General features: G+C 46.8%; 1 protein-coding gene and 1 long non-coding RNA gene across 2 annotated transcripts in view; one reads left to right on the top strand and one right to left on the bottom strand.

Annotated features, from left to right (window-relative positions):
* ATP5MC3 (ATP synthase membrane subunit c locus 3) overlaps positions 1 to 683 on the bottom strand; it is a 56,143-nt gene extending 55,460 nt beyond the window's left edge. Inside the window, exon 1 of the mRNA XM_061612691.1 lies at positions 606 to 683. Coding sequence (XP_061468675.1) covers positions 606 to 683 — 78 coding nt within the window. The remainder of the gene's footprint in view (positions 1 to 605) is intronic.
* Positions 684 to 2,158: 1,475 nt separating this feature from the next.
* Positions 2,159 to 3,366, top strand: LOC133378127 (uncharacterized). Its single transcript, XR_009760867.1, has 3 exons — positions 2,159 to 2,246; positions 2,537 to 2,701; positions 3,298 to 3,366. It is a non-coding gene; the product is annotated as an uncharacterized LOC133378127 (long non-coding RNA).
* The last annotated feature ends 22,819 nt before the right edge of the window (positions 3,367 to 26,185 follow it).

Below are 26,185 nucleotides of genomic sequence, written 5' to 3'. Positions count from 1 at the left end.
ACACAAACAACACCTATGGTTACGGTGTCCCCCACTTTACAACACCACGTCTGCTTGGCAAGTCTTGCAGAACTGCGCATTCGTGGTAAACCAGAATAGTTATTCCATTTGGCAAGCGAGTTCTTGGATATTTCCCATTTTAGCTTGCCAAACACTCCCTCTGGTTACAGTTAGCCATAAGTCAGGATCGCAGCTACTTCCGTTGCTATGGGGGAAAGGCTATAGCTCTGTGACAGAGCACCTATAGCAGCATATCTGCTTGGCAAGTCTCGCAGAAATGCGCATTCGTGGTAAAGCAGAAAAGTTACTCCATTTAGCAAGCGGCTTCTTCCATGCTTCCTTTTCGGCTTGCCAAACACTCCCTGTTGCAGCCATTTATAGGCCCCCACAAGTACATCATAAATGGGGCGCAAAAGTGATTTGTGTTTCCCCTTCCAGTTTTCCCTTCCTTCTGCTGCTTTCACAAATATGCTTTCTTGGATTTCTGCAATTACGTTAATCCAAAACGGTTAAACAGCCCTGTTACACTCCTTTTTATATACAGGAACGTCTCAATTCCCATATACTTTGGAAAGCAATGCAGCAGCGGTTCCCTTCACACAAACAGTGTGCACCGGGCTCTCTAGGAGGTCAGAGTGCCGGCCTCTATTGTTGTAGGCCAAACGCTTGCCTGGAACACGCATGTGGAGTGCTTTCGCTTTCGCGTGACAGCGTGTTTGCGGCCTACAGCAGCGGGATCCTCACGCGAAGGGAAGGCAATGGCAGCGGGGAGACCGACGAAAGGGCGCTATTGGCATGGGGAGGAGCTGAGAATGCTCCTAACTTTTATTAAGAGGGCGGGCAAAGCAGAGAGACTGATGGGGAGCACCCCGCTCCTCACTGCTCCAATATTCCAGGCGGTGGCACGTCAGCTGGACGAGGCTGGGTTCCACCGCGCCACAGCGCAGGTGCGCTCCTGCTTCAAGCGGCTAAAGGCCGATTTCTTTAACACCATGGAGGCATCCAAAGGGGTACCCCCCATAAGCGACCGACGTATTTTAAAGAGCTATACGGCTTGTGGAAGGAGGGGGGGTGTCCCTCATGGGAGGATCGCCGGCCTGCTGGTAAGCACCTGAATTCAATAACAACGTCTGTGAGTTATGGTCTCAAACATTCCTCGTGGGGAAGGTGTTATGTTTATTGAGTTTGATGGGACTGTGTACAGTTTGGGTGCCGCTTTGCTGTCATGCCCACTGTCCAGGTATGGCCGCTTGCTGAGTGGATCAGATGTGGGGAGCCACAGTGCATGCCTCTGGCTTTACCACATGTGTGAATATAAGTGTGATGCCCACTGTCCAGGCATGCATGATTGATGGCATGATCTGCTGTGGGGAGCCACAGTGCATGCTTCTGACCTCTCCACATGTGTGGACAACTGGGATGGCAGCAGTGCCCTATGAGTTTCCCACCTGGCTCTTCAGGCAGGCTTTTGGGGTGGGCTAGATGTTATCCTCATTGTTTTTTAGATTTTTAATTTTAGATTTATTCCTATTGTGTATGTCGCCCAGAGTGGCTGGACACCTGGCCAGATGGGCAGATAATACATTCTATACATAACAGAAAATACAATAAATGTTGCCAGTTAGCAGTGTATGTGTTTCCTGTTGCCTTCCTCCAAACAAGGTGGTTGGCAATTCACTGAATGTCATGTTAGGTCAATGATAATTCTTCTGTGATTTAACAATTCTGTTCTCCACCCACAGCGCGTCCAACAAGTGACCCCCTGTCCTCGGAAGAGGACAATGTGGTCGAGGAACAGCCAGAAGGTAGGTCACCAATCAGCGGCCAGCCGCATGCAGGACAGTTCTAAAACAGTCCCTACGACGGCTATGGGTTAGGTGATTTACAGTTGCTACGCACCCAGACTTGTGAACGCTTGGCGGCTAATGCGTCTCACCATCCCTTGCACTTTTCTGAAGGGTATCCAACAACGCACCAGGGATGATGTCAAGTCATGGCATGGGCAGCATTGCAGTTGGTGGTGGGAAATGTCAACAAATGATGCTTTCTCCGGTTTCTTCATAACAGCCGGGTCCTCCCAGGCCGCACCACCCAGACCGCACCACCCAGACCCATGCGAGACAAACTGGTCTGCGTCGCGCACGTCACCATGCAGACCACCATGCTGCCCCAGTCTACCCAGACAACCACTCTGGAGGATGTTATGGCCAGGATGGAAATCATGGACAGCAAAATTAACACCCAAGGTGAGGTGTTCTTGCACTCGGGTCCTGCTTGCGGGCTTCCCCCAGGCACCTGGTTGGCCACTGTGAGAACAGGATGCTGGACTAGATGGGCCACTGGCCTGATCCAGCAGGCTCTTCTTATGTTCTTATGTTCGTATGTTGTTATGATTACATGCATGTGTTTGGCCCAAAGCATTGCGTTTTTTTCTCATCGTCTATGTGTGCAAACATGCTCTGCCTTATAATGTGAACAACACGCAATGTGCACGTGGCTACAACAAACAATGCCAATTGTTCCTCTGCATTTATAGGTCAGCAGTTTGAGGAGCACAGGAAGTCCACACAGGACACCATCTGAAAGATGGAGACCTTGTGGATTCCTGGTCTGCACCACCGATTGCGTGCTGTGGAGGCAGGACAACAGGGTTCCGCCAAGTTGTCAGGCCAGGCTCCGGACCAGCGCTAGCGTGTGATTTGTAAGTAGCCCAATCTGTTTTTGCAAGTTTTGCACCCCTTCCACTGTTCCCCTTTTGCGGTGACACTGGTTGTGTGCTTCGTGTTGGGGTTAGGGTTACTGCTTGTTAAGTGGAACGAATGGAAATGTAACTTCTGTCTTTCTTGAAAGGGTGTCTTCCCTACATGCGGGGGAGGTGGAACAGGGGATCAAGATATCATTTTAACTGTTGCATGTGTAGTCCCCAATTGGATCTTATGAACCTTGTTTGTTGCTTTTGTGAAAATCTTTTGCTTGCCCTTCATCTTTTCTTATCCACACCTATTGCTGTGCTGATCAAGCAGTCATTTACAGGTGTGCTGAACATGCCGCTGGTGTTTCTTATGTCATATAAAGAAAAGAAATTGAATTTGCCTGCATTTTCATCCAGACCGATTATGCATTTGTTCTGTGATTAAAGCGTTTAAGTTGCATGCTAAGTGCCAGTGTAAATTGCAAATGTCTGCGTTGGGGAAATACAGCCTATTTAAGGCAAACTGGCAGGCTAACATTATAGGGCCGAGTCCACTTGCTCCAGCACCTTCCTTATGTGGATATTTGCTTTTGTTTCTCTTACAGGCACAACACTACTCAAGGGGAAGACAAATGCGTTCATGCATCGTTTCGTTTCATTTGTGAAGAAAGTGGGTTTATTTTTTGTAAAATATGGTGCTTGATTTAAAATATGGTTCTTAATTTAAAAAGCAACTGTTCTAGAAGTGTTATTTAGTTCTGTTTAAGGTTTGTATTAAAATTCTGAAAAGAACAACCACCAGTGTGGACTTTTTAATGGTAACCATAACAGCATATTGCACTGTTAATGCTGCTTAACAGTCTAGACAGTTACAGGGCTGCTTAGCTGGGTGTGTGTATGCCATGTAATACACTAGAAGGGTAGCATTCCCTCTCTATTTTAATACATTTAACAAAAACAGTGCATGAAAACACACTAACTGCTTAGGTTCCTTGCTGTAGGAAGGCGACTGTAGGTATGCCAGACATGTCTTACTGCTGCAGAACATTCCCCAAAACATTGGCAACCTCCCCTTCCACAGTTGCAACTTGTGTGTTGTTGTGGCTACATGGTATAACCTTCACCACACGTGTCGCCGTGTGTGTACCAGGTTATACAGTCGAAGAGTAGCATTTCCTCTTCATTTCCAAAACGTGAAGAATTACAGCGTATTAAAAAAAAGTAACCCAATAGTGAATTGTGGCACACTGTTTCAGCCACATCATAATTGCACACAATTGACATCAAAAGGGACGGAAGGGCAGGGTGGTTTGCTGACCTACATTTGGAGATTTCCTTTGCTGGCTTTAACTTTGATGGTGACTGTACGGAGAAGATGGTTCCGGCTGCCGGTGTATGTGTACTTAGTCATTGGTCCTGTAGCACACATGCTCTTGCTAAGGGGCGTTCTAACCTCACATGCCGTACAGTGCCATAACTGTTGTTATCGCGCAGGCATGATAGCACACATTCCTTCAAAACTGATGGTGATGATGGCCTTGCCTCTTAACGCCTTCCCACATGCCAAAACATAAACTTCCAAAAGGAACAGCGCTACTGAAGGGGAAGAATAATAACATGCTACAATCAGCACTATCAGATGAAGAGCTTTTCATATTATTTCTGAAGAAATGCGAAGGGCATTTGTTTCCAGAAAAGACATGGAAAGGCTCAGGGTTTGGAGTTATCAATGTGGTGTAGAAAGTTGACCCGGTTATTGGCCAAACACCCTAAACGTCCAGAATGATGTCCGAAACCACTCGATGGGAACCACAACAGCCCTGAGTCTACCATACCTATCCCTATTGAATAGCAGTTTCAGACATTTAAAGTAAAGCCGGTGGTAAAATATGCAAAGTTTTATTTTTAAGTGCATAACAATAACTTAACCAGTGCAATGAACTCGACACACAGCATCACATCATGGGAACTTCCCATACATACTTCCCTTGAACAACCCAAAAGCAAAACATCCTAACTTGGTGGAAAGACGAGGTGAACAGGTTGTTAGTTACACTGAGGCAACAGTGAGTGGTAGACCTTACTGCTGGGCGTTGGACAGTGCATTCAAATTAGACGCTATCCCTGTCACAGAGGAGAAGATGACATCCACCTTCTCAAAAACTAGGTTTATGCCATGCCTCCCTTCGGCCGCTCGAATATCCATGTCATAAATGCACTGGCGTACAAGGTCATTGTTTTCCCTCATGAGCATCATGAGGTCCTCGTGTCGTGCTGCTGCCGCTCTCTCCCGCTGCCGAGATGCCTCTTTTTGCTGCTCCAGTATGGACTGGAGAATCAGTGCAGAACGTGCTGTTTTTTGCTTCTTTCTCCTTTGGCGTGCACGACGTACTGCCGATGAGTGCAGCACTTTCACCTGGTGCACGACGGGATCTGTGAATTGAGTGACATGCCAGGTTAGCGGTAGTGTCCGAAGCAATTGCAAGCACCGCAGCATGCCGCCCAGAAGATGGTCCTGCCATTGTAGTACATACTCAAATGAACCTTGCCCCCCCTGATCACTTACCAATGCTTGGGCGTGCCTCTTCTTCCTCCTCATGTTGCTGTACAGCAACACCCACATGTTCCTCGACCGCAGCATGTGGCGTGAAGAGGCCTGGCTGTTGCATCCTGCTGTTCTGCAGTGTTATTTCTGTGTCCACTGGCGGCAACGTGTCCTGCTTCTGGACTCGGCTTGGTTGCAGATGGAAGCGGGGGTGGCAGCCTTCCCTACTATATGTTCGCCTTCACCTAAACATGGCACGTGGCACGCAAACAAAAGGAGATGGAATTTTCTGGTGAAATCAGCTGTCTTTCTTTGGTCCGTTACAGAGTACTGTTTCAGTTTTCTTCTTGAATGCCATTCTTCCCATTAAAAGACAGATTGAATTGACCCTATTGCAAACTGGGATTCAGAACGAGTGGCCGGGAACAGGTGAGGTACAATCAGAGCTTCCAAGTAAATAGTTACAAGTTACGACGTACCGGTAATTCTTTCATTTTTGGAGTAACTAATGGGTTATTCCTTTACATTTGGATTGTGCTAGAGCTAGGGGTAATTGTACTACTTTTGGGGAGTAATTGTGACATTTCCAGAATTACTTCGGGGCATTACTTGGGGGGGGCAGGGAAAGTCTTCTGCTCCTCTGATATGTGGATGAAAATCATGGTCAAGAACATGGATAAAGGAGCAGAAGGAGGCAGCAGAATGGAGAACTGTGGAGGTGAAAGACGACAAGTGTGTGTGTGTGTGTGTGTGTGGCCTACACCCCATCTCTGGGTGCTGTGCTGCATTTGCAGTATTTTAGCTTTTTTGCTACTCGGGGTAACATGTTTGCTTGAACGGGTGTCCCTTGATTGGTGGCAGGGCAGGGTCTGGGAGGTGGTCGAGTGAGACAGATTACGCTACCTGGCTGAGTGGGGGGGCTGCACTTGGATTGACTTGCAAAGACCTGAGTAGTGGTGTCAGCCTCCCTCCACACCACCCTTACCAGCAGAGAGACCACCATTGCTATCTTATGAGTAAAAATCAGTATTCTACTACCGATGTATGTGTTTCTTTATTTTTAAAGTTGTTGTAGGCTACTTAGATGTGCAGCAGCCAAGGCCAGCACCTTGAAGGTGCTTTTTTTTACAGTTACTGAAATGTAATTGTAGTGGTTACTTCGGAGGAAGATTAAACTAACCAATTACTTTCAGAGCAATTGTAATTGTAACAGTAATTACTACTGTAACTGTAATTTATAACTTTTAAAAACTAATCGTCCAAGCTCTGGGTACAATCACAAACGAAGTGAAATGTTTTTCGCTGCAAGTACTTGGGAACAACCACCACCACCTCTTGACTATCCTTTCCTTCGTTTCCGCGACTGTGCGTTAAGCTTATATATTGAGAAACCAGAAGGATTGCTAACGGCTCTGATCCATGATACTTGGGAGGTCCACAAAAAATGCATGCAGAAGGATGGGACACATGCAGAGCGGTTGGGCGCGATGCAATGGCATGCCTCGAGGCGGTGCTCCCGGCAAGGTACCCCAGATGTGCTTCTTGGAGCGAAGGTTGGCTGCAGCGAGGGGCAGTGTGATAGCGGGTATGCAAAACTGAACTCACCGCCGGGCGAACCACACCAATGTAAAGTGAGGGACCGAACTCCATGAACATGTGTGCTAACACACTTTGCAACACAGGACAATGGCACAAATGCGCTTGGCCAGAAGTGCAGTAAACCACCGATTTCCGGTTGCGATGGCGTACCTCCTCTGTCCCTTGCAAGTCTGTCAGTTGTGCACATGTGCTTCATCGGTTGAACGCAGAAGCGCGGAAGTTTGAATTTGACTGGAATGGAGGTCACAGTGTTTTTGGCTCTAGTCCAGCTCCACCTACGACTTTTAAGTTTGTGCCTTGTTCAGCTGAGGGATGCTTTCCTTCAGTTCCTCTCGGCGGAGCAAGAAAGGGAGGCGGAGGATTTCCAGCTGCTTCATAAGATATGGAAGAAAAGCCGCAAGCAGCTTCAGGACCGCAATAAACGTGGGAGATCCTCTTTGAAAAATTTGGCGGCCATGGCCCAGCACGCCTTGGGTGGAAATATCCCTCGAGGGGTTTGGGTTCGCGATCGTGCAAGATCATGGTGGGAGACCAAAGTCTTGCAACACTGGGACGACGACCTTTGGCTGGCCAACTTCCGTATGACTCGGGCTACCTTGTACGAAATGGCTGATCTCCTTCGTCCCCATCTGGAAAGACAAGGAACCAATATGCGTAGCACCATCCCGGTAGAGAAGAGGCTGGCTGTTGCTGTGTGGTGGCTGGCAACAATGGCGTGTTACTGGGAGGTGGCAGTGAACTTTGGACTGGGAAAGTCTACTGTTGGGGAGATTGTTGTGGAGGTTTGCCTGGCGATAGAGCATGTTCTTCTGTCCAGAACTGTCAATATTGGAAATCCTCAGGAGGTAAGTTTGCCTACAATTACTTTTGGCGTGGAGTGTTTCTGTATCACAAGGGTAACTGTTATGGTGATCGGAGTAGCGCGAAATCGGAAAAGCGTCACCGCACAGAAGCTTGCACCCCTTTTTCTTCCAGATTATGAACGGCTTCCTGAAAATGGGTTTTCCGCAGGTGATTGGGGTGGTCGATGGATGTCACATTCCGATAATGGCTCCAGCAGGACAGGGAGAGGAATATATCAACCACAAGGGTTTTTACTCCATTTTACTGCAAGGGACTTGTGACCATACTGGTCGTTTCATTAACATCGAGGTTGGTTGGAGTGGCCGGAATCATGATTCTTTCATTTTCCGCAATTCTGCAATCTTCCAAGCGATGGATGCCGGACTGTTCGTTCCTGGCAATCCCAGCATAACTATCCGGGGTGTCCTGGTTCCTCCCCTCATCCTTGCTGACGCCGCCTACCCAATGCACTGTTGGCTCATGAAGCCCTATGGGGGCCATCTAGACAATTTCCAGATGGGTTTCAACCGGGTGTTCAACTGCTGCAGAAATGTGGTGGAAAGAAGTTTTGGGTGTTTAAAGTCAAGATGGAGACGTCTCACTGCTTGCCTCCCTGTGGCTGAAGAAAATTTTGTTAGTGTTGTCACTTCCTGTGTTGTGCTGCACAACATCTGCGAGAGCCGCGGACACATTCTCCACAAGGAAATTGATGTGTCTGACCAATTGGAACTACCTGCATATGAGGAGCAGTTCCGGTGAAGTGACAACTCAAATGTATGCAGGGGGAATGCTGTTAGAGCGGCCATTGCCCGGTATATAATAGAGAACAATCTTTAGCTGTGTTGATTCCAGTACTTCCCAATTAAACGTTACCTATACTCACACACACGTCTGATTTATTATCTGTGGTTTGGGAAGTGGGGGGGGGCTGGACCGCACGTGGCCCATGCGGCGCCCGCGGCAAAAGCATCATTAGTGGCCCCCACATTCTTCTGCTATTTCTACGCTGCCGCCCTCAATAAGCTCGCAAGTGCTGTCTGTCGCAGCTGGTGAACAGGCGGCAGGCAGCACAAGGAAAGCAATCATGCGTGGCATTCAAAGCGCCTGCCAAAAAGGCTGAAGTGCACCCGCTTCACCACTAGTGAACGGGGAGGGGGAAACCTTCGGCGGGATGCAACCGGGGAGCGGGAAGTTCCCCAAGAGCGGTAAGCGACGAGCGGGGATGCATGGCTTTGGCGGGAAACAAACCCACTGCAGCCAGGCTTCTCGTCGCACACAAACAACACCTGCGCTAACTGGTGTCCGCCACTACAGCACCATATTAGCCCGGCAGGTCTTCCAGTCTGTTCCAATGTTCCTAGGATGTCGGTTTGTTATAGCCTGCCACGAATTAAATGTTTCCCCTTCAACTGCATCCTTGGTTCTACTTTTTCCACAGCTGTGCTTTCATGGAATAGCGTTATTGTGCTAATCCGAAATGGTTAAACAAGCCCTTCACACTTCCTGTGCTTTCATGGAATAGCGTTATTGTGCTAATCCGAAATGGTTAAACAAGCCCTTCACACTTCCTGTGCTTTCATGGAATAGCATTATTGTGCTAATCCGAAATGGTTAAACAAGCCCTTCACACTTCCTTTCATGTACACTGACGTCCCCATTGTGATATAGTTTGAAAAGCATGCCAACATCTGTTTCGTGCGCACAGACAGTGTGCGCCGGGATAGTAGCAGCTTCTATTGTTGTAGGCCCAAAGCCTGCTGTCAACGCGCATGTGTGACTTTCGCTTTCGCATTGCAGCGGGTGAACGGCCTTCTACAGCGGCAAAAAGCATGGAGCCTGCGATGGAGGCCATGGCTGCCAGGCGACCCAGGAAGGGGCGCTATTGGCGGGCGGAGGAGATCAGGTTGCTCCTGACATTGGTGAAGCGGGCAGGAAAAGCAGAGCAATTAATGGGGAGCACCCCCCTCCTTACTGCTCCCATTTTCCAAACGGTGGCACAACAGCTAGGGGAGTCGGGGTTCCAGCGGACAACAGCCCAAGTCCGTTCCCGGTTCAAGCGGCTGAAGGCCGACTTTTTTAATGCCATGGAGGCATCGAGAGGACCGCCCCCCCACAAGAGACCACAATATTTCAAGGAACTGTACGGCTTGTGGAAGGAGGGGGGGCGTCCTTCATGGGAGGATCGGCGGCCTGCTGGTAAGCACACGGATCAAAGGTGTTAACCCAACGTTAATTGATTTTGCAGGGAATGTGTACTTCTTGCGCTCCACTTTGCACTCGTGCACACTGCCCTGTGTGGGGCCACAGTGCATGCCTCCGACTTCACCTCATGTGTGGGCAAGGGGAATGTGAGAATTGACCCACTATTGCCAGTAATGAATGTGTTGCCTGCCAGCTTCCTGAAAACAAGGTGGTGCACAATGCACTGCTTGTCCGGTCATGCCAATGAGCATTTGGCTGTGATTTCACAATTACCTTCTCCACCCACAGTGCGTCCCACAACAGCGGACCCGTTATCCTCTGGAGAGGAAGAGGTGTTGGAGGAAAACCCGGAAGGTGTAGGTCAAGAAGAATAATGGTTAGCGCCCAGACACATGCAGGACAGTGCAAAAACTTACAATGTACTTACAGCTGTTGATGCCACACGCAGGCTGCTGCCGAAAAAATAGGGCATTGTGAGCGAGGCTGGTTTGCTATGCGCCCAGTAGCTAAGTGCCCATGTGCTATGCCCCCAAATTGGCATGCGTTCAGTGGGTCCTGCAGCCCAGCATCGCTTTCTGTTTTTATCTCCATAACAGGCGAAGGATCCCAGGCCAGAGAGGGGCCCATGCAACCGGTTAGCAAAGCGGTGAGCTGTGTGGATGCGTCAACACAGACATCCATGCTCCCCCAGGCAATCCAGACCACAGATGTGGAGCAGCTGATGGGAAGGATGGAGTTAGTGGAGAGCAAACTAGGTGCCCTGGGTAAGTTTTGGGTAGATCACATATATGTACTTTGACAAAAGCATGGCGTTCTCATTGCATTCGCAGTGTGTGTTACCCTGGGAAACCCGGGCCTGGCCTTTTAAGGTCAGCGAAACGCGAGGTGCACCTGACCACAACACAACCTGCCAAATTCTCCTTTGCATTCACAGCCCAGCAGTTTGAAGACCACAAGAAGGGCACACAGGAAACCATCCGCAAAATGGAGACACAGTGGATCCCAGGCCTGCACCACCGGTTGCACATTGTGGAGGCAGGAAGATCTCCCTCCACTGCATTTGCCAGGGGGCCTCCGGAACACCCACGAGAAGGCATTTTAAAAAAAAAGGGTCTCCAAGTTTTGAAACCCTCCACCCGTTTCCCCTGTTCATATTGAAACGTTGCATTTCCTGTTGATGAATAGTTAAGAAAACATTTTGTTCCCGTTGCATGTGTCAAGAGTTGTTTTCTTCAGCGGGACAACCTATGACAAGGGTTGACACCACCCACATGGGCCATTTCTGGAACCCTCCCTCAGTCTCAACTCCATTGTCTAACAGCTTCCTACTGCTGATAAACAGTTACAACAAGTCTGTGGGCCCCCCCTCAGTCCCCATTCCATAGCCTAACTGTTGTGTTATTGCATAGTAACGTTCACAACTCATTTGGGACCCCTCCCTCGGCACCCACTCAATGGCATAACCAGAGCCCGGAACAGTTACTCTTTTGAACTACAGGTCCCACCGGCCCGTTCCAGTGGCTATGCTGGCTGGGGCCGGTGGGAGTTGCAGTTTTAAAAAGCAAGTTTTCCAAGCTGTGAGCATAACTGCTGCCTTATTGCCGAGGCCTAGTTTCAAGTCATTTGGGACCCCTCTACTTCCTGGGACCCCATTCCATTGCCAAAATGTTGCATTATTGCTAACGTTTAAAACTCATTTGGGACCCCTCCCTCGGTACCCGCTCAATAGCATAACCAGAGCTTGGACCAGTTGCTTTTTTGAACTACGACTCCCATCGCCCCAATCAAGTGGCTATGCTGGCCTGGGCTGTTGGGAGTTGCAGTGTAAAAAAATAACTTTTCCAAGCTCTGAGCAGAAGTGCTGCCTTATTGCCGAGGCCTAGTTTCAAATCATTTGTGACCCCTGTATCAGGCACCATTCCATTGCCTAACTGTTGTGTCATTGCCGAGCACCCCTCCCTTGGCCACCATTGCATGGTCAAACGTTTGTGTTAGTGCAGAGGGCCAGTTGCCAACATTCCCCCCCTCCTTCCCCTCTCGTTCGGGTGTTGGAATGCTATGCATTCAACAAGAAGAGCACAAGTTCTTCTTTGTTAGAACAAAGTTTATTATGAAAGTGCACTCTGAAACCCTCCTTCGCTTCTTCTGCGTTGGAAGGAGATTGTAGGTATGCCCCACATTGTTCAGAGTGGGAAACCATATGAAGGCATCCATACAAGAACCAACGTACAAAAAAGTGCCTTGTTGCGCTGTGCTAACTACATTATAACATGACAACAGAACTTTGTAAACATTTAAACAGCTGTGGCGGGAAACAAGACCAGCAGCCAAAGGAGCATTACTTTCAAACGTTCGGACTGCAGGAACAATGCGCGGGTGGATCAGCGTGACGATCGTACCCAAGCTTGTCCCGCAGTCATGGCATGTATCTTTGCTCTGGAAATGTTGCTTGCGTCCATAGTGCATGACATCCCCATGGGAAGAAGGGCAGGGTGGCCCACTGACCGACAGTTGCAAACTGCCATTAGTGCCCTTGCTTCAGGAAATGACACCACGGAAGAGATGCCTCAGACTTCCAGTGTATGTTGCGCTGTACTGTTATTGGCCAGTGTCACCACATATAGCCACAAATCACAAAGACTAAGGGCTATATGGCTGGGGCTTCCGAACACGTCTAGCTCTGCGAGCAAGTACAGGAGTGGACGTCAGAGGCTACAGTGATGCAGGCCGCCATAGGGAGGAACAGGGGTCGGTGCAATTTGGGTTTGCAGAGTCACCAACTCGACTTGGGGGGAACATGGGACCACACAATGATGTCGATTGTGGTGCGTCGATGATGGTGTCATCATCGGAGCCCGAACTGGATGCCGTGCAAGTCTCTGGAAAAGATTGCAAGGGGAGGCAGGGACCTGTTGCATGGAGTGAGCTGGCGGAAGGGCTACAATGTGGCAGTTTGGAACTGATGCTGTCATGCCGGTTTTCCTTCCCTGTTGCCTTTCCAGGCTTTCTGCCCTTGGCACAAGCATTTGCTTTAACGCTTGTGGGTGCCCTCGCGAGCCGACCCAATGGCACTCTTGGAACTTGGCCCACTGTTGTCAGCGTACTGTTACTGACATTGTTGACGCTTCCAGTGCTGTGTTCCTGGAATGTTCGTGTCAATGTTTCCAGGCTGGAAGCTATGCCACTTACTGTAGAAACAATTCCGTCCATTCTATCCATGTACCGGTTTCTGTCAAGCCTGCTCTGCTCTGCCCTTGCATTGTTCTCCCTCAGAATCGCCATGAACTCCGCATGTTCCCTTGCTGCCACTCTGTCCCTCCTACGACTGTCCTCTTTCGCTTCGTCCAGTATCGCAAGAAGGAGGGCCTCCGTTCGGCTTCCTTTTGGCCTCCTCCTCCGAATCTCTGCCAGACGAACAGCGGGGGACATGGTCGCAGTGCGGTTGTGTACAGCTGGGTCTGTGAATGGAGAAGTGCCAAAAGTTAGCAGTGTTGTCTTAAATGAGTGAAAGAATGAATAACTAAGTACAGCATTCCAACTACACAGAGTAAACTGGGAGGGTGAATGGTGGTCCATGCCGGGCAGGGCTGACATGCACACACACATGGAACACCTGCAACAATGCTACATACCACACTGTGAACGAAGGTCTTGCGCATCCACATCTTCTGTTTCGGCTACAGCTTCCAAACCTAGACCAGAAAAAACACCGTAAATATTGAGCCAGAGAAACAGGGATGGATAGACAAGCTGCAGCGCTAATGCTGTTTGCAGTTCCTATGACATGGAATGGCTCATTCGGTGCGGCTATTGGCCCGGGGAACAAAATAAATTCCCAAACAGGAGATACAAGGAAGCTTGCCTTGTTGTTGTCCACATAGGCCTTCTGCTTCATGCTCCTCTTCTGGGTCTTCAGCAGCAGCTGTATCGGCCACTGTAAGGGGAAAGACATAGATAAGTCGGCCAGCAAGCCTTGAATACAGACAAGAAACCCGCGAAGAAAAGTCTTCAGTATGAAAGTAAGAGCATCCACCGAGCAACCTCAGTGTACAGCATTTGTGGTTTTCAATACATCGTTGCCTCCACTCATCCTTGCTGTCACCAGTCTGAGTGTTTGCCTCAGGAGAAGCTGCTGATGACTCACCCAACAGTCCACATTCCTCCAGGTCACTTCTGTTTATGGTGGTCGATTCACTTTGCCTCGATGATCCCACGTGGACTGCTGGTGGCAAAGGTGTTGTTTCCGTGCAGGTCTTGCTAGAGGATGGAGTCTGGGGAGCGTCATTGCTGTTGTGCACATGCAGACTTCTTGCCACTCGTAGCGGAGTCACGCTGGCAGCCCCTCGCAGAATGTTGTGCAGTTGCTCAAAGTATGGGCATGTGGTCCTGCTGTTGCTGGATTTTGAGTTGTGCGCTACTACCCTTCTGTACTCCGCTCTCATCGCCTTGGTCTTGTTTCTGCACTCCGTGGCCGTTCGGCCGTGGCCTCTGCTCACCATCTGTTGCGCAACGCCTTCAAAGGTATCGATGTTGCGGGGGCTGCTCCTCAACAGTCCTTGCACCTTCAATTCGCCCCAAATGTCCAGCAAGTCCATGACCTCGCAGGCACGCCAGCTGGGACCTCTGGCCCCACTGGCACGTTCATGGGCCTCAACCTGATGGGAGTGTACTCCTGGCAGTTCCATCCTTTCTCTTCTGTTCCTTTGCCTGTGCAGGGGCTTCTGGGGTGACACTGCTGGCCCTGCAGGAAGTGCTGCGTAGGCCAAGCGCAGAAGTATGCAGGAAATGTTCAGGGCTGGAAAATAAACACATAAATATGTCTGTGTCCTCTCTCTCTCTCTCTCTCTCTCTCTCTCTCTCTCCCCGACCATCTACCTATCTGTGTGTCTATGCACCTATCAATCGATAAATGGATGTAGACCCCTATACATATACATGTACAGGACACAGGAGTAACATATAAACAACCTGTACAGCATTGGAGTAGTTGTTAAACACGCCCCTAGCACGTCTATCTGCCATTACTTGCAGGGGCAGCAGTTTGTGTGTGTATTCCATGGAGCAACCTCCTCCTCATGCCAACCGTATCTAAGCAGCCGTATTAGCTGTTTAGAAGAGTCTGCTTCCAAACTACCACCGCTCGCAATGGCTTGCCACAGCAGATGGCAAAGGTGCATTAACCATGGGAGAGGCACAAAGCATGGGCAGAAAATTGACCATGAAAATACTTCCAAGTGCATGGCCCACGTCTGCGGCGGCGTTACAAACAGCACGGGCAGTAAATGAGCACTGTCTGTGGTTAACATGGAAAGTGACCACGAAAGCACTTGCAAGGGGTTCGTCCACGTGTGCAGCGGTGTTAAAAACTGCTGCATCGCCCTCCGGTTATGAAACCTGGAGACCACCAGCACCACTGCCCCAGCACGTTCCCCCCCCCAAACTTTGGAATTCTAGGGCAGGATCAAAGGGGAACATCCAACGGGCAGGCCTTCCCTTGGCCGCCGCATGGGGCCACAGGGGAAATGCAGAGTTGGGTCCCCCCCACATTCTTCATCGCTTTCAATCCTCCTGCCCAGAATAAGTCGGCAAGCGCTGCCTGTAAACGTGCTGCACAGCTGATGAGCGGGCGGCAGGCAGCACAAGGAAGCCACGGCAGGGCATTCGAACCTCCTGCCTAAAAGAGTTTCGCACACCCGCTTCACAGCAGCTGAGCGGAGACGGGAAAAGCTGCTGGCGAGACTGCATGGCTACCTCTAAGCGGGATGGGTTTGCAGCTATTTACTGTGCAGTGAGCTAACTTTACAAGGGTATAGGGGCAAATCAACAGCAATGAACAGCAGCCACCAACAATGGAGGGATGCAGCGGGCGGGCCAGCCATTGACCCAGGAAAGGGTGGTGGTGGTTCAGCGCGAAGGAGGGGCACGCAATAGCCGAGGAACTCGTCTTACCTGAGAGCTGTACAACACAACACCATCCACAAAGCAGGCGGCATCAGGATGATCGATGGCCGGAGCGGTGCCTTCGAAAGTGCACAAATGCGCGATGGCGGGCAAACGCTTCTTTTTCCACTACAAAACCATACAATGACTTCCTGCTTCTGCGCAAACCTGCATTTCCGCACCTGCGCAGTATATCCAACAGCACTGATTGGCCACGTTTTCCCGGGCTTTTCCAGGAGACGTTTCCACACAAGCGCAAATGTGCAAAGGACGGGATTGGCTGGAAAAGAGGAGGGGGACTGGGGAACCGCCCCAGGACCGCCCATGCAACAGCGTCATCTCTTAAATCCGCGGTATTGCGTCCAAGCGGCTGAAGGAACCGTGGATGATTCACGCTTTTAAAAAGATTATCGCATTTTCTGCAGTTGTGCGAAAGCGGATTTAACCGCGCGAAAAAGCGCTTTTGCACGCGACGTCATCAGGATGACCGAAAAATAATGAACACACATAGCGGGCGTGTCACACATTTTACAGTCGTCTGGATGAGCCCATAAAGAGAAACGCATCTGATGAGACCATACGCTTGTTAACTATACCTTTAAGTAATCTTGTTATTCCTGTGTATATAAATAAATATTTCTTGGTTTACCTAATGCCTGATTCTTGGCTGGGTTACACAGACCAGAAGGGTGGGCAGGGCATATACCAAGGTTGGGAAACAATATCAATGGTGGCAGCAGTGAAGAGACAGTGTAACATCATCAGGTATCCAGAGCAACCCAGGTCTGTATTCTTTACAGGCATAAAGATACAGGGGGGTTGTGGCCTGCAAGTGCACCCAGACACAAAGTAGCAATAAGCCAGGAGGAGACTAAGGCACAGTCTCAAGGCAATATTGTTTTACAGGGAGGTCTGGTGGTGCTACCTAGCAGTGGGATCTTGAGGGATCTTTGCTAGAGCCGGTGAGAACCATTTAAAGACCAGGACCCTGAGGTGGGACCGTGACAAGGCGGTGACCACAGGCAGGATCCTAGCAGGTGGTGCCTGAGGTGGGATCCTGACAGGAAGGGACCTGACACACTCCATGCACAATGAAAGTTGATTCGGGCTCAGCTTATACTATCATCTCATTGGAAACCTACCAGCAAATATTTCCTTGTGGGGGCCCACAAATTGTCCCTTTCCACTCCAAACCTACTGATTACCAGGAAAATCAGGTTCCAATAAAGGGTGTCTGTGAAGCTGAGGTGCATTACCAAACATTCCTTGGAAAGTTACAGTTATTGGTTGCTCAGGGGCATTGGACCAGTCTCCTTGGCTTAGACTGGTTTAAACCATTGGGCATTGCTCTCATGGGGGTCCAACAAATTGGTGAATCATTATGGGATAGCATCCTAAATGATTTCAAAGCTGTTTTTGCTAAAGGTCTTGGGAAATATAAGGGGCCTCCTATTTTGTTGTTCTGGGATCCTACTGTTGCCCCCATCCGTATGAAACCCCATCCTGTTCTGTTTGCACTGCTAGCAAAGATTGATGCTGAACTTGATCGCCTCATAGAACAAGGCATCTTGGAGCCAGTGACACACTCTGCATGGGAGACACCCATTGTCACTCCATTGAAGGCCAATGGTGACATCCACATTTGGTGACTACAAGTGCACTATCAATAAAGCTCTGCATCAGCATCCATATCCAATCCCAGTGGTGAGTCATCTTTTGGCGTCACTTTCACAAGGAAAAGTGTTTGCGAAGTTTGACCTGGCCCAGGCCTATCAGCCACTGTCTGTGGATGATGCTACTGCTGATGCTCAGACTATCACCACTCATCATGGAGCATTCAGAGTAAAACGCCTCCAGTTTGGTGTTTCAGTGGCCCCTGGAATTTTTCAGAGCTTAATGGAGGACATTCTCAAAGGAGTAGCAGGTGCCATACCGTATTTTGATGATGTCTTGGTTGCCCGCATCTCCATTGCTGCACTTTCCTCATGGGTGCAGGATGTACTGCACCATTTTGCTGTTGCTGGTCTCCGGGTCAAGCATGAGAAATGTGTATTTGGTGTTTCCCAAATTGAATTCTTTGGTTATAGTATTGATGCCGCTGGCATTCAGCCTACCCCGGAAAAATTTAAAGGAATTCATGAGGGTCCAGTGCTCCGTAATAAACAGGAACTCCAAGCCTTCTTGGGACTCTTGAATTTCTATCACGCCTTCTTGAAACATAAGGCTACAGTGGCAGAACCATTGCATCACCTTCTTGACAAGCATGCTGCATGGCAGTGGACAGCCCGGCATGATAAGGCTTTCCATGATGTAAAACACCTGCTATCGTCTGACAGTGTCTTGCTGCACTATGATGAACGGAAGCCCTTGATTCTCACGTGTGATGCATCTCCATATGGTATTGGAGCTGTCCTGAGCCACCAACTCGAGGACTCTCGTGAGGTGCCTATCGCTTTCTACTCCAGAACAATGCCTTCAACAGAATGGAATTATGCCCAAATTGATGAGGCCTTGGCTATTGTGGCTAGCGTAAAAGAATTCCATGACTATGTCTATGGTTGACCATTCACTATTGCTACTGACCACAAGCCTTTATTGGGAGTGTTTGCCCCTAACTAGCAGATGCCTCAAATACTATCTCCACGTATGTTGTGGTGGGCAATTTTCTTGAACGCATATGATTACACATTGCAAAATTGGCCTGGCAGGAGCATTGCCCATGCTGATGCTTTGAGCCGCCTTCCTCTCTCTTCTGCTGGGGTCGATGAAACCTCTCTGCTGGATGTGCTGTTGTTAGAGTCATTACCGGAACCTGTGCAAATAGGCAAACTTGCATGTTCCCTTGTAAAAAGGGAGATATTCCCTTGTAAAAAGGGAGATGTTCCCTTTAAGGGATATTTGGGAAATATTCCATGTACCTGTTTACCATTATGTAACTTCCTAATGGGTGGGATTAGTTACCTGGCTTCCTCCTCCTTTGTCCTGGGGATTCCTGCATAATCTCCATTACTGAGCTTTTTATCTCTGGTAGAGGCCGCATGGCAGATGCTCTCCTAAGAGCATCACTGCCAAAGACTGAAATGGACCAAGACTTCTACTTTTTATTTCATCTAAGCTAGAGCCTATATTTCCTGAACATATGAAAGGTCGTGAGTAAATATTCTTTATCTTTTTACCTAAGAAGACTCTGTGTGTGAGTTATATGACTAACTAGTATGTCTGTGGGTAAGGTGTGGACTGGTTTATATTCTCACTCTACTGCTTCCATTTATATCTCTGCCAAGAAATAGGACCATGAAACCATTTCCTATTTCATTTTATATATATTTTAAATACCAAACAGAACCACCCCTCCATGCTGGGAATATTGCCACTGTGTCGTCCAAGGACCCTGTTCTTGCCCGTGTCCTCAACTGGGTGTAGAGGGGATGGCCATTAGGGAAGCTTGAGGAGAAATTCAGACCATTTGTATCCAAACAACATGAACTATCAGTGCACAAGGGATGCCTCCTGTGGGGAAATAGAGTTGTCATTCCTACTGTGTTGAGACATCGGGTGTTGGAGGCCCTACATGTTGGACACCCTGGTATAGTGTGAATGAAGGCTCTGGGGCACAGCTATGTATGGTGGCCCAAGATGGACAGCGAGATTGAAGAATGTGTCAAGAGATATGATAAGTGTCAGGTTTCAAGACCAGCTCCATCACATGCCCCATGGGAATCGACAAAAACACCATGGTCATGGCTTCATATCGACTTTGCAGGCCCCTTCCAGGGACAAACTTTCTTGATCGTTGTTGATTCATACTCCAAATGGTTAGAAGTGGTTCCGGTATCATCAATGACATCTCGTATCGTTATCAAGACCTTACGCAGGCAAGGACATGGGTGAAGGAGGAGAAGAAGACAGCAGCGGAATGGAGATAAAGAACTGTGGAGATGAAAGATGATAACGTGTGTGTGTTAATACTGTGTTTGCACTTGGTGCACAAAGTGGCCCCCACCATCCTCCCTGACTACTTTGCTGCATTTGCAGGGTTTTAACCTTTTTGCATCTCAGGGGAAAATGTTTGCTTGGGTGGGTATCCCTTAGTTGGTGGCAGGGCAGGGTCCAGGAGGTGGTTGAGTGAGAGAGATGACGCTTTCTGGCTGAGAGAGAGAGAGAGAGAGAGAGTGTAGATTACATTTGGTTTGACATGCAAAGATCTGAGTAGTGGCCCCTCACTCCCTTACCAGCAGAAGAGACCACTATTGCTATCTTGTGGATAAAAAGAATTATTCTGCTACCTCTGTGTGTTTGTGTGTATTTATTTTTAATGTTGTTTTAGGCTACTTAGATGTGCAGCAGCCAAGGCCAGCACCTTGCAGGCACGCTAGGTTTTTTTTAAAAAAAAGTAAGTTAAATGTAATTGTAGTGATAATGTTTGAGTAACAGTAAAATAATCAATTCCTTTCAGAACAATTGTACTAATTGCAATGGTAATGTATTTCTTTTTGGGGCCATGTAACAGTAATTCTAATTTATTCCTTTTTTAAAGTAATCTTCCAAGCTTCCACTAACTGGCAGTGGCTCTCCAGGGTTTCAGACAGTCCTACGTGGAAATGCTGGGGATTGAACCTTCTGCATGCAAAGCAGCTATTCTATCTCTGAGCTACATCCCACTGCCTGAATTTAACATTATATAATTTCTAGCCTATCTCTTTCACTTATGTTCTTCTCTTAAAGTACTAGGTTCAATAATAAAATATTATTTTATTGCCCTCTGTTTCACAAGGATCTGATTTCTAGTGTTAACAATCAATTAAAAGTTTCCCCCCCTACTAAATCTGTAACATAAAAACATAGGACCAAATATACTTACAAATGTAAGAGTACTCTGTGACAGTACTACTAATATGCTTTTATAGGCAGATGGGTCGGCACACATCCTTAGTCCTGTGGTAACAGTCAATAGTTCCATACTTTCTGCAGAAGTTCCATACTTTCTGCAAAAACAAGACCAGGAGCAGACTGCGGTACATATCATGAACTGATCGTATCAAAAATCAGAGTAAAGCTAAAGAAGAACAAAGCACTCATAATGCCAAAATACCATTTAAATAACATCCCAGAAGAATATAAAGATCAAATAAAGAACAGATTTGAGGCTTTAAACTTAGTTGACAGAGAACCAGAAGAACTATGGACTGAAGTCAGTGACATTATCAGGGACGAATGCAAAAAGACAATACCTCTAGTTAAAAAGAGAGAAAGACCTCAATGGATGACTGAAGAAACTCTTAAAATAGTTAAAGAGAGAAGGAAAGCAACACCAAAAGGAGATAGAAACACGGTCAGAACCCTAAATGCAACTATACAACGACTAGTACGTAGGGACAAAGAAACTATTACAATAGTTATTGTATAGAAGTAGAAAAGGACAACAAAATGGGAAGAACAAGAGCCCTATTCCAAAAGATTAGAGAAATGAAAGAGAAATTTAAACCAAGAGTAGGGATGTTGAATAATCAACAGGGGAACACACAGACTGACCGAGATGAAATAAAAGGAAGATGGAAGCAATACACTGAAGAACTCTATAAGAGATGCCAGGATGACAGATTCATTCACTGCGGAACCATATGATGAAGAACCAGAAATTTTAGAATGTGAGGTGAAAGCTGCTCTTAAAATTCTTGGAAGAAACAAATCACCAGGAACAGATGGCATACCAATAGAGTTGCTACAAGCTACTGAAACCGAATCTGTCCAAATTTTGACAAAACTTTGTCAAGAAATATGGAAAACTAAACAATGGCCCACAGACTGGAAGCGTTCAATATATATCCCAATTCCAAAGAAAGGGGATCCCAGAGAATGCAGTAATTATCGAATTATTGCCTTAATATCCCATGCAAGTAAAGTAATGCTCAAGATTCTACAACAAAGGCTGTTACCATATATGGAGTGAGAAATGCCAGACGTCCAAGCTGGATTTAGAAAGGGAAGAGGCACCAGAGATCACATCGCAAACATACGTTGGATAATGGAATGGAGCAAGGAATTTCAGAAGAAAACCACCCTGTGCTTTATAGACTACAGCAAAGCCTTTGACTGTGTAGATCATGAAAAACTATGGAATGCTTTAGAAGAATGGGGGTGCCACAGAATCTGATTGTCCTGATGCGCAACCTATACTCTGGACAAGAGGCTACTGTAAGGACAGAATTTGGAGAAACCAATTGGTTCCCCATTGGAAAGGGTGTGAGACGGGTGTATTTTATCACCCTATGTGTTTAATCTGTACGCAGCACATATCATATGGAAAGCGGGATTGGACCAAGATGAAGGAGGTGTGATAATTGGAGGGAGAAACATCAATAATTTAAGATATGCAGACGATACCATACTCTTAGCAGAAACCAGTAATGATTTGAAACGAATGCTGATGAAAGTTAAAGAGGAAAGCACAAAAGCAGGACTACAGCTGAATGTCAAAAAGACTAAAGTAATGACAACAGATTTATGTAACTTTAAAGTTGACAATGAGGACATTGAACTTGTCAAGGATTATCAATACCTCAGCACAGTCATTAACCAAAATGGAGACAATAGTCAAGAAATCAGAAGAAGGCTAGGACTGGGGAGGAGAACTAGAAAAGGTCCTCAAATGCCAAGATGTATCACTGAACACCAAATTCAGGATCATTCAGACCATGGTATTCCCGATCTCTATGTATGGATGTGAAAGTTGGACAGTGAAAAAGGCGGATAAGAGAAAAATCAACTCATTTGAAATGTGGTGCTGGAGGAGAGTTTGTGCATACCATGGACTGCGAAAAAAACAAATACTTGGGTGTTAGAACAAATTAAACCAGAACTGCAAAATGCAGCGGCCAGATTGATAACAGGGACCAGGCGGTCCGAACATATAACACCGATTCTGGCCCGCTTGCATTGGCTGCCTATATGTTTCTGGGCCCGGTTCAAGGTGCTGGTTTTAACCTATAAAGCCTTATACGGCGCGGGACCATGATACTTGATGGAACGCCTCTCCCGATATGAACCTACCCTTACGCTACGCTCAGCATCGAAGACCCTCCTCCGGGTGCCTACTCAGAGGGAGGCTCGGAGGGTGGCGACAAGAAAGAGGGCCTTCTCAGTGGCAGCCCCTGAATTATGGAATAGTCTTCCTGACGAGGTACGCCTGGTGTCGACATTACTATCTTTTCGGTGCCAGGTTAAAACTTTCCTCTTTTCCCAGGCATTTTAGTATGTGTAAAAATGTTTATGTTTTTAAACTTTAAATTTTAAGCTTTTAAAGACTGTTTTAAATATGTGTTTCATTGTATTTTATTGTATTTTATGTTGATTGTTGTGAACCGCCCAGGGAGCTTCGGCTATGGGCGGTATATAAATTTAATAAAATGAAATGAAATGAAATGAAACTGTCACTAGAAGCTAAAATGATGAAACTGAGGTTATCATACTTTGGACACATCATGAGAAGACATGATTCACTAGAAAAGACAATAATGCTGGGAAAAACAGAAGGGAGTAGAAAAAAAGGAAGGCCAAACAAGAGATGGATTGATTCCATAAAGGAAGCCACAGACCTGAACTTACAAGATCTGAACAGGGTGGTTCATGACAGATGCTGTTGGAGGTCACTGATTCATAGGGTTCCCATAAGGCGTAATCGACTTGAAGGCACGTATCAACAACAACAGTCAATAAACTCCCTTGCTTTTAACAGGAACATCAATTAATTTAACAGTTACTGTTACACCAAATAATGATTTATTTTAAGTAAATAACAGGAAAGTCTTTTACTGTTCAGAAAGTTCATGGTTTGAGTAGTTCAAACCAAGTTCATGGTTTGAGTAGCTTTTCTGGACAAATAGTTCCAAGTCAGAACCATGTCAAATTCACTTTTTAAAAATTCTCTGATTAATTTTCTCAGAAAATTAATTCATGAAATCATTGCTCTATAGGTGGATCCAGACTAAGTTAGTTGACCCTATACCTTACTGAAATCAGTCGGACATATTAGTCATGACTTGATCTCAATGAGAACTGCTAGCTTAGTCTGGACCCAACCCATGGTTCCTTAATACTTATATATTATATACATATATGTGTGTGTGTGTATAATGGAATGTGTGTTATTCTGAAATCCACATTCCATACTTTTATCTATCTCGAATAAGTATGGAAAATCTATTCTGTATATATTTCCATGGAAACCAAGAAAGTGTCTTGCAATTAAGCTATTTTTCTGCACCTGAAAAAATGTGCCGATGATAGAAATGGCAGTGTGATGATTGCTTTACAGACAAGTATTTCTTTCATCATCTTCAAGGACATCCAGATTTATGATCTAATCACTTGAATCTTTAATGGTGCATTTGAATTTCATTAAAAAGAAGAACAAATAGCTGTGAAGATTTATTAATGAAATGTACTTGACCTTTTCACTTACCTGACTGGATTTTAGAATAAACTGTGACTTTCTTGATGTTACTAAACATTTTAATATCTAGCATCCCGAGATGCTCAGGGGGCAATTTTCCATGCTGGCAATGGATACAGAGATGAGGGGTAGGTGGGGGGATGATCTTTTTCCTTCCCTTCTTGGACATTAATTGATTAACCTAATTCAGCCTGCCCATAAACTTGAGCCTTTGTTGTAGGTCCAACAGCTGCATCATGTCAGTAGCAAGTAAAACAGTCGCAAAGTTCCGGAATGTTGCAAGAATTTTTATGGATGCTGCAGTAAAAGATAAATTGAAATACCAAAAAACCCAAACAAAACATTTGTCACTGATTAAAAATGTACAAAGTTCATAGAATCATAGAATAGTAGAGTTGGAAGGGGCCTATAAGGCAATCAAGTCCAACCCCCTGCTCAATGCAGGAATCCAAATCAAAGAATTCCTAACAGATGGCTGTCCAGCTGCCTCTTGAATGTCTCCAGTGTCGGAGAGCCCATTACCTCTCTAGGTAATTGGTTCCATTGTTGTATGGCTCTAACAGTTAGGAAGCTTTTCCCGATGTCCAGTCGAAATCTAGCTTCCTGCAACTTGAGCCCATTACTCCATGCCCTGCACTCTGGGACAATCGAGAAGCGATCCCGGCCCTCCTGTGTATGATAACCTTTCATGTATTTATTTATTACATGTATACCCCGCCTTTCTTTTTATCACAGAAACCCAAGGCAGCTTACATATGGTTCCCAGGCGGTCTCCCATCCAGGCACTGACCAGACCTGACCCTGCTTAGCTTCAGCAGGGAGCTGGCCTTATCTGCCTTCAGACATAGCTCCCCTCAGTCTTTTCTCCAGGCTGAACATGCCTAATTCTTTCAGTCTCTCCTCATAGGGCTTTGTTTCCAATCCCCTGATCATTCTTGTTGCCCTCCTCTGAACCCGTTCCAGTTTGTCTGCATCCTTCTTGAAGTGCGGAGACCAGAATTGGACGCAGTATTCAAGATGAAGCCTAACCAGTGCTGAATAGAGGGGAACCAATACTTCATGCGATTTGGAAACTATACTTCTGTTAATGCAGCCTAAAGTAGCATTTGCCTTTTTTGCAACCACATCGCACTGTTGGCTCATATTCAGCTTGTGATCAATGACAATTCCAAGATCCTTCTCACATCTCATATTGCTGAGCCAAGTATCCCCCATATTATAACTGTGCATTGGGTTTCTTTTTCCTAAGTGTAGAACTTTGCATTTATCCCTGTTGAATTTCTTTCTGTTGTTTTCAGCCCAATGCTCCAGCCTATCAAGGTCCCTTTGAATTTTGTTTCTGTCTTCCACGGTATTAGCTATGCCCCCCAATTTTGTATAATCTGCAATTTGATAAGCATGCTCTGTACCTCCTCATCCAAGTCGTTAATAAAAATGTTGAAGAGCACTGGTCCCAGGACTGATTCCTGTGGTACCCCACTCATTACTTCCGCCCAGTTTGAGAAGGATCCATTGACAAGCACTCTTTGAGTATGATTCTGGAGCCAACTGTGGATCCACCTGATAGTTGTTCCATCCAGCCCACATTTAGCTAGCTTGCTAATCAGGATATCACGGGGCACTTTGTCAAAAGCTTTGCTGAAGTTGAAATATATTATGTTCACAGCATTCCCACAGTCTACAAGGGAGGTTACCTGATCAAAAAATGAGATAAGATTAGTTTGGCAGGATTTGTTCTTCATAAATCCGTGTTGGCTCCTAGTAATCACTGCATTGTTTTCAAGATGCTTACAGACTGACTGCTTTATAATCTGCTCCAGAGTTTTTCCAGGGATTGATGTTAGGCTGACTGGTCTGTAGTTCTCTGGTTCCTCCTTTTTAAGTTAATTGGAAACACCTTGTAGGTGTTGCC

The sequence above is a fragment of the Rhineura floridana genome, chromosome 2 (genome assembly GCF_030035675.1).
Source record: "Rhineura floridana isolate rRhiFlo1 chromosome 2, rRhiFlo1.hap2, whole genome shotgun sequence".
Lineage (NCBI taxonomy): Eukaryota > Metazoa > Chordata > Lepidosauria > Squamata > Rhineuridae > Rhineura > Rhineura floridana.
Note: the sequence above shows the minus strand (reverse complement) of the source record. Positions and strands in the feature narration are given on the sequence as shown.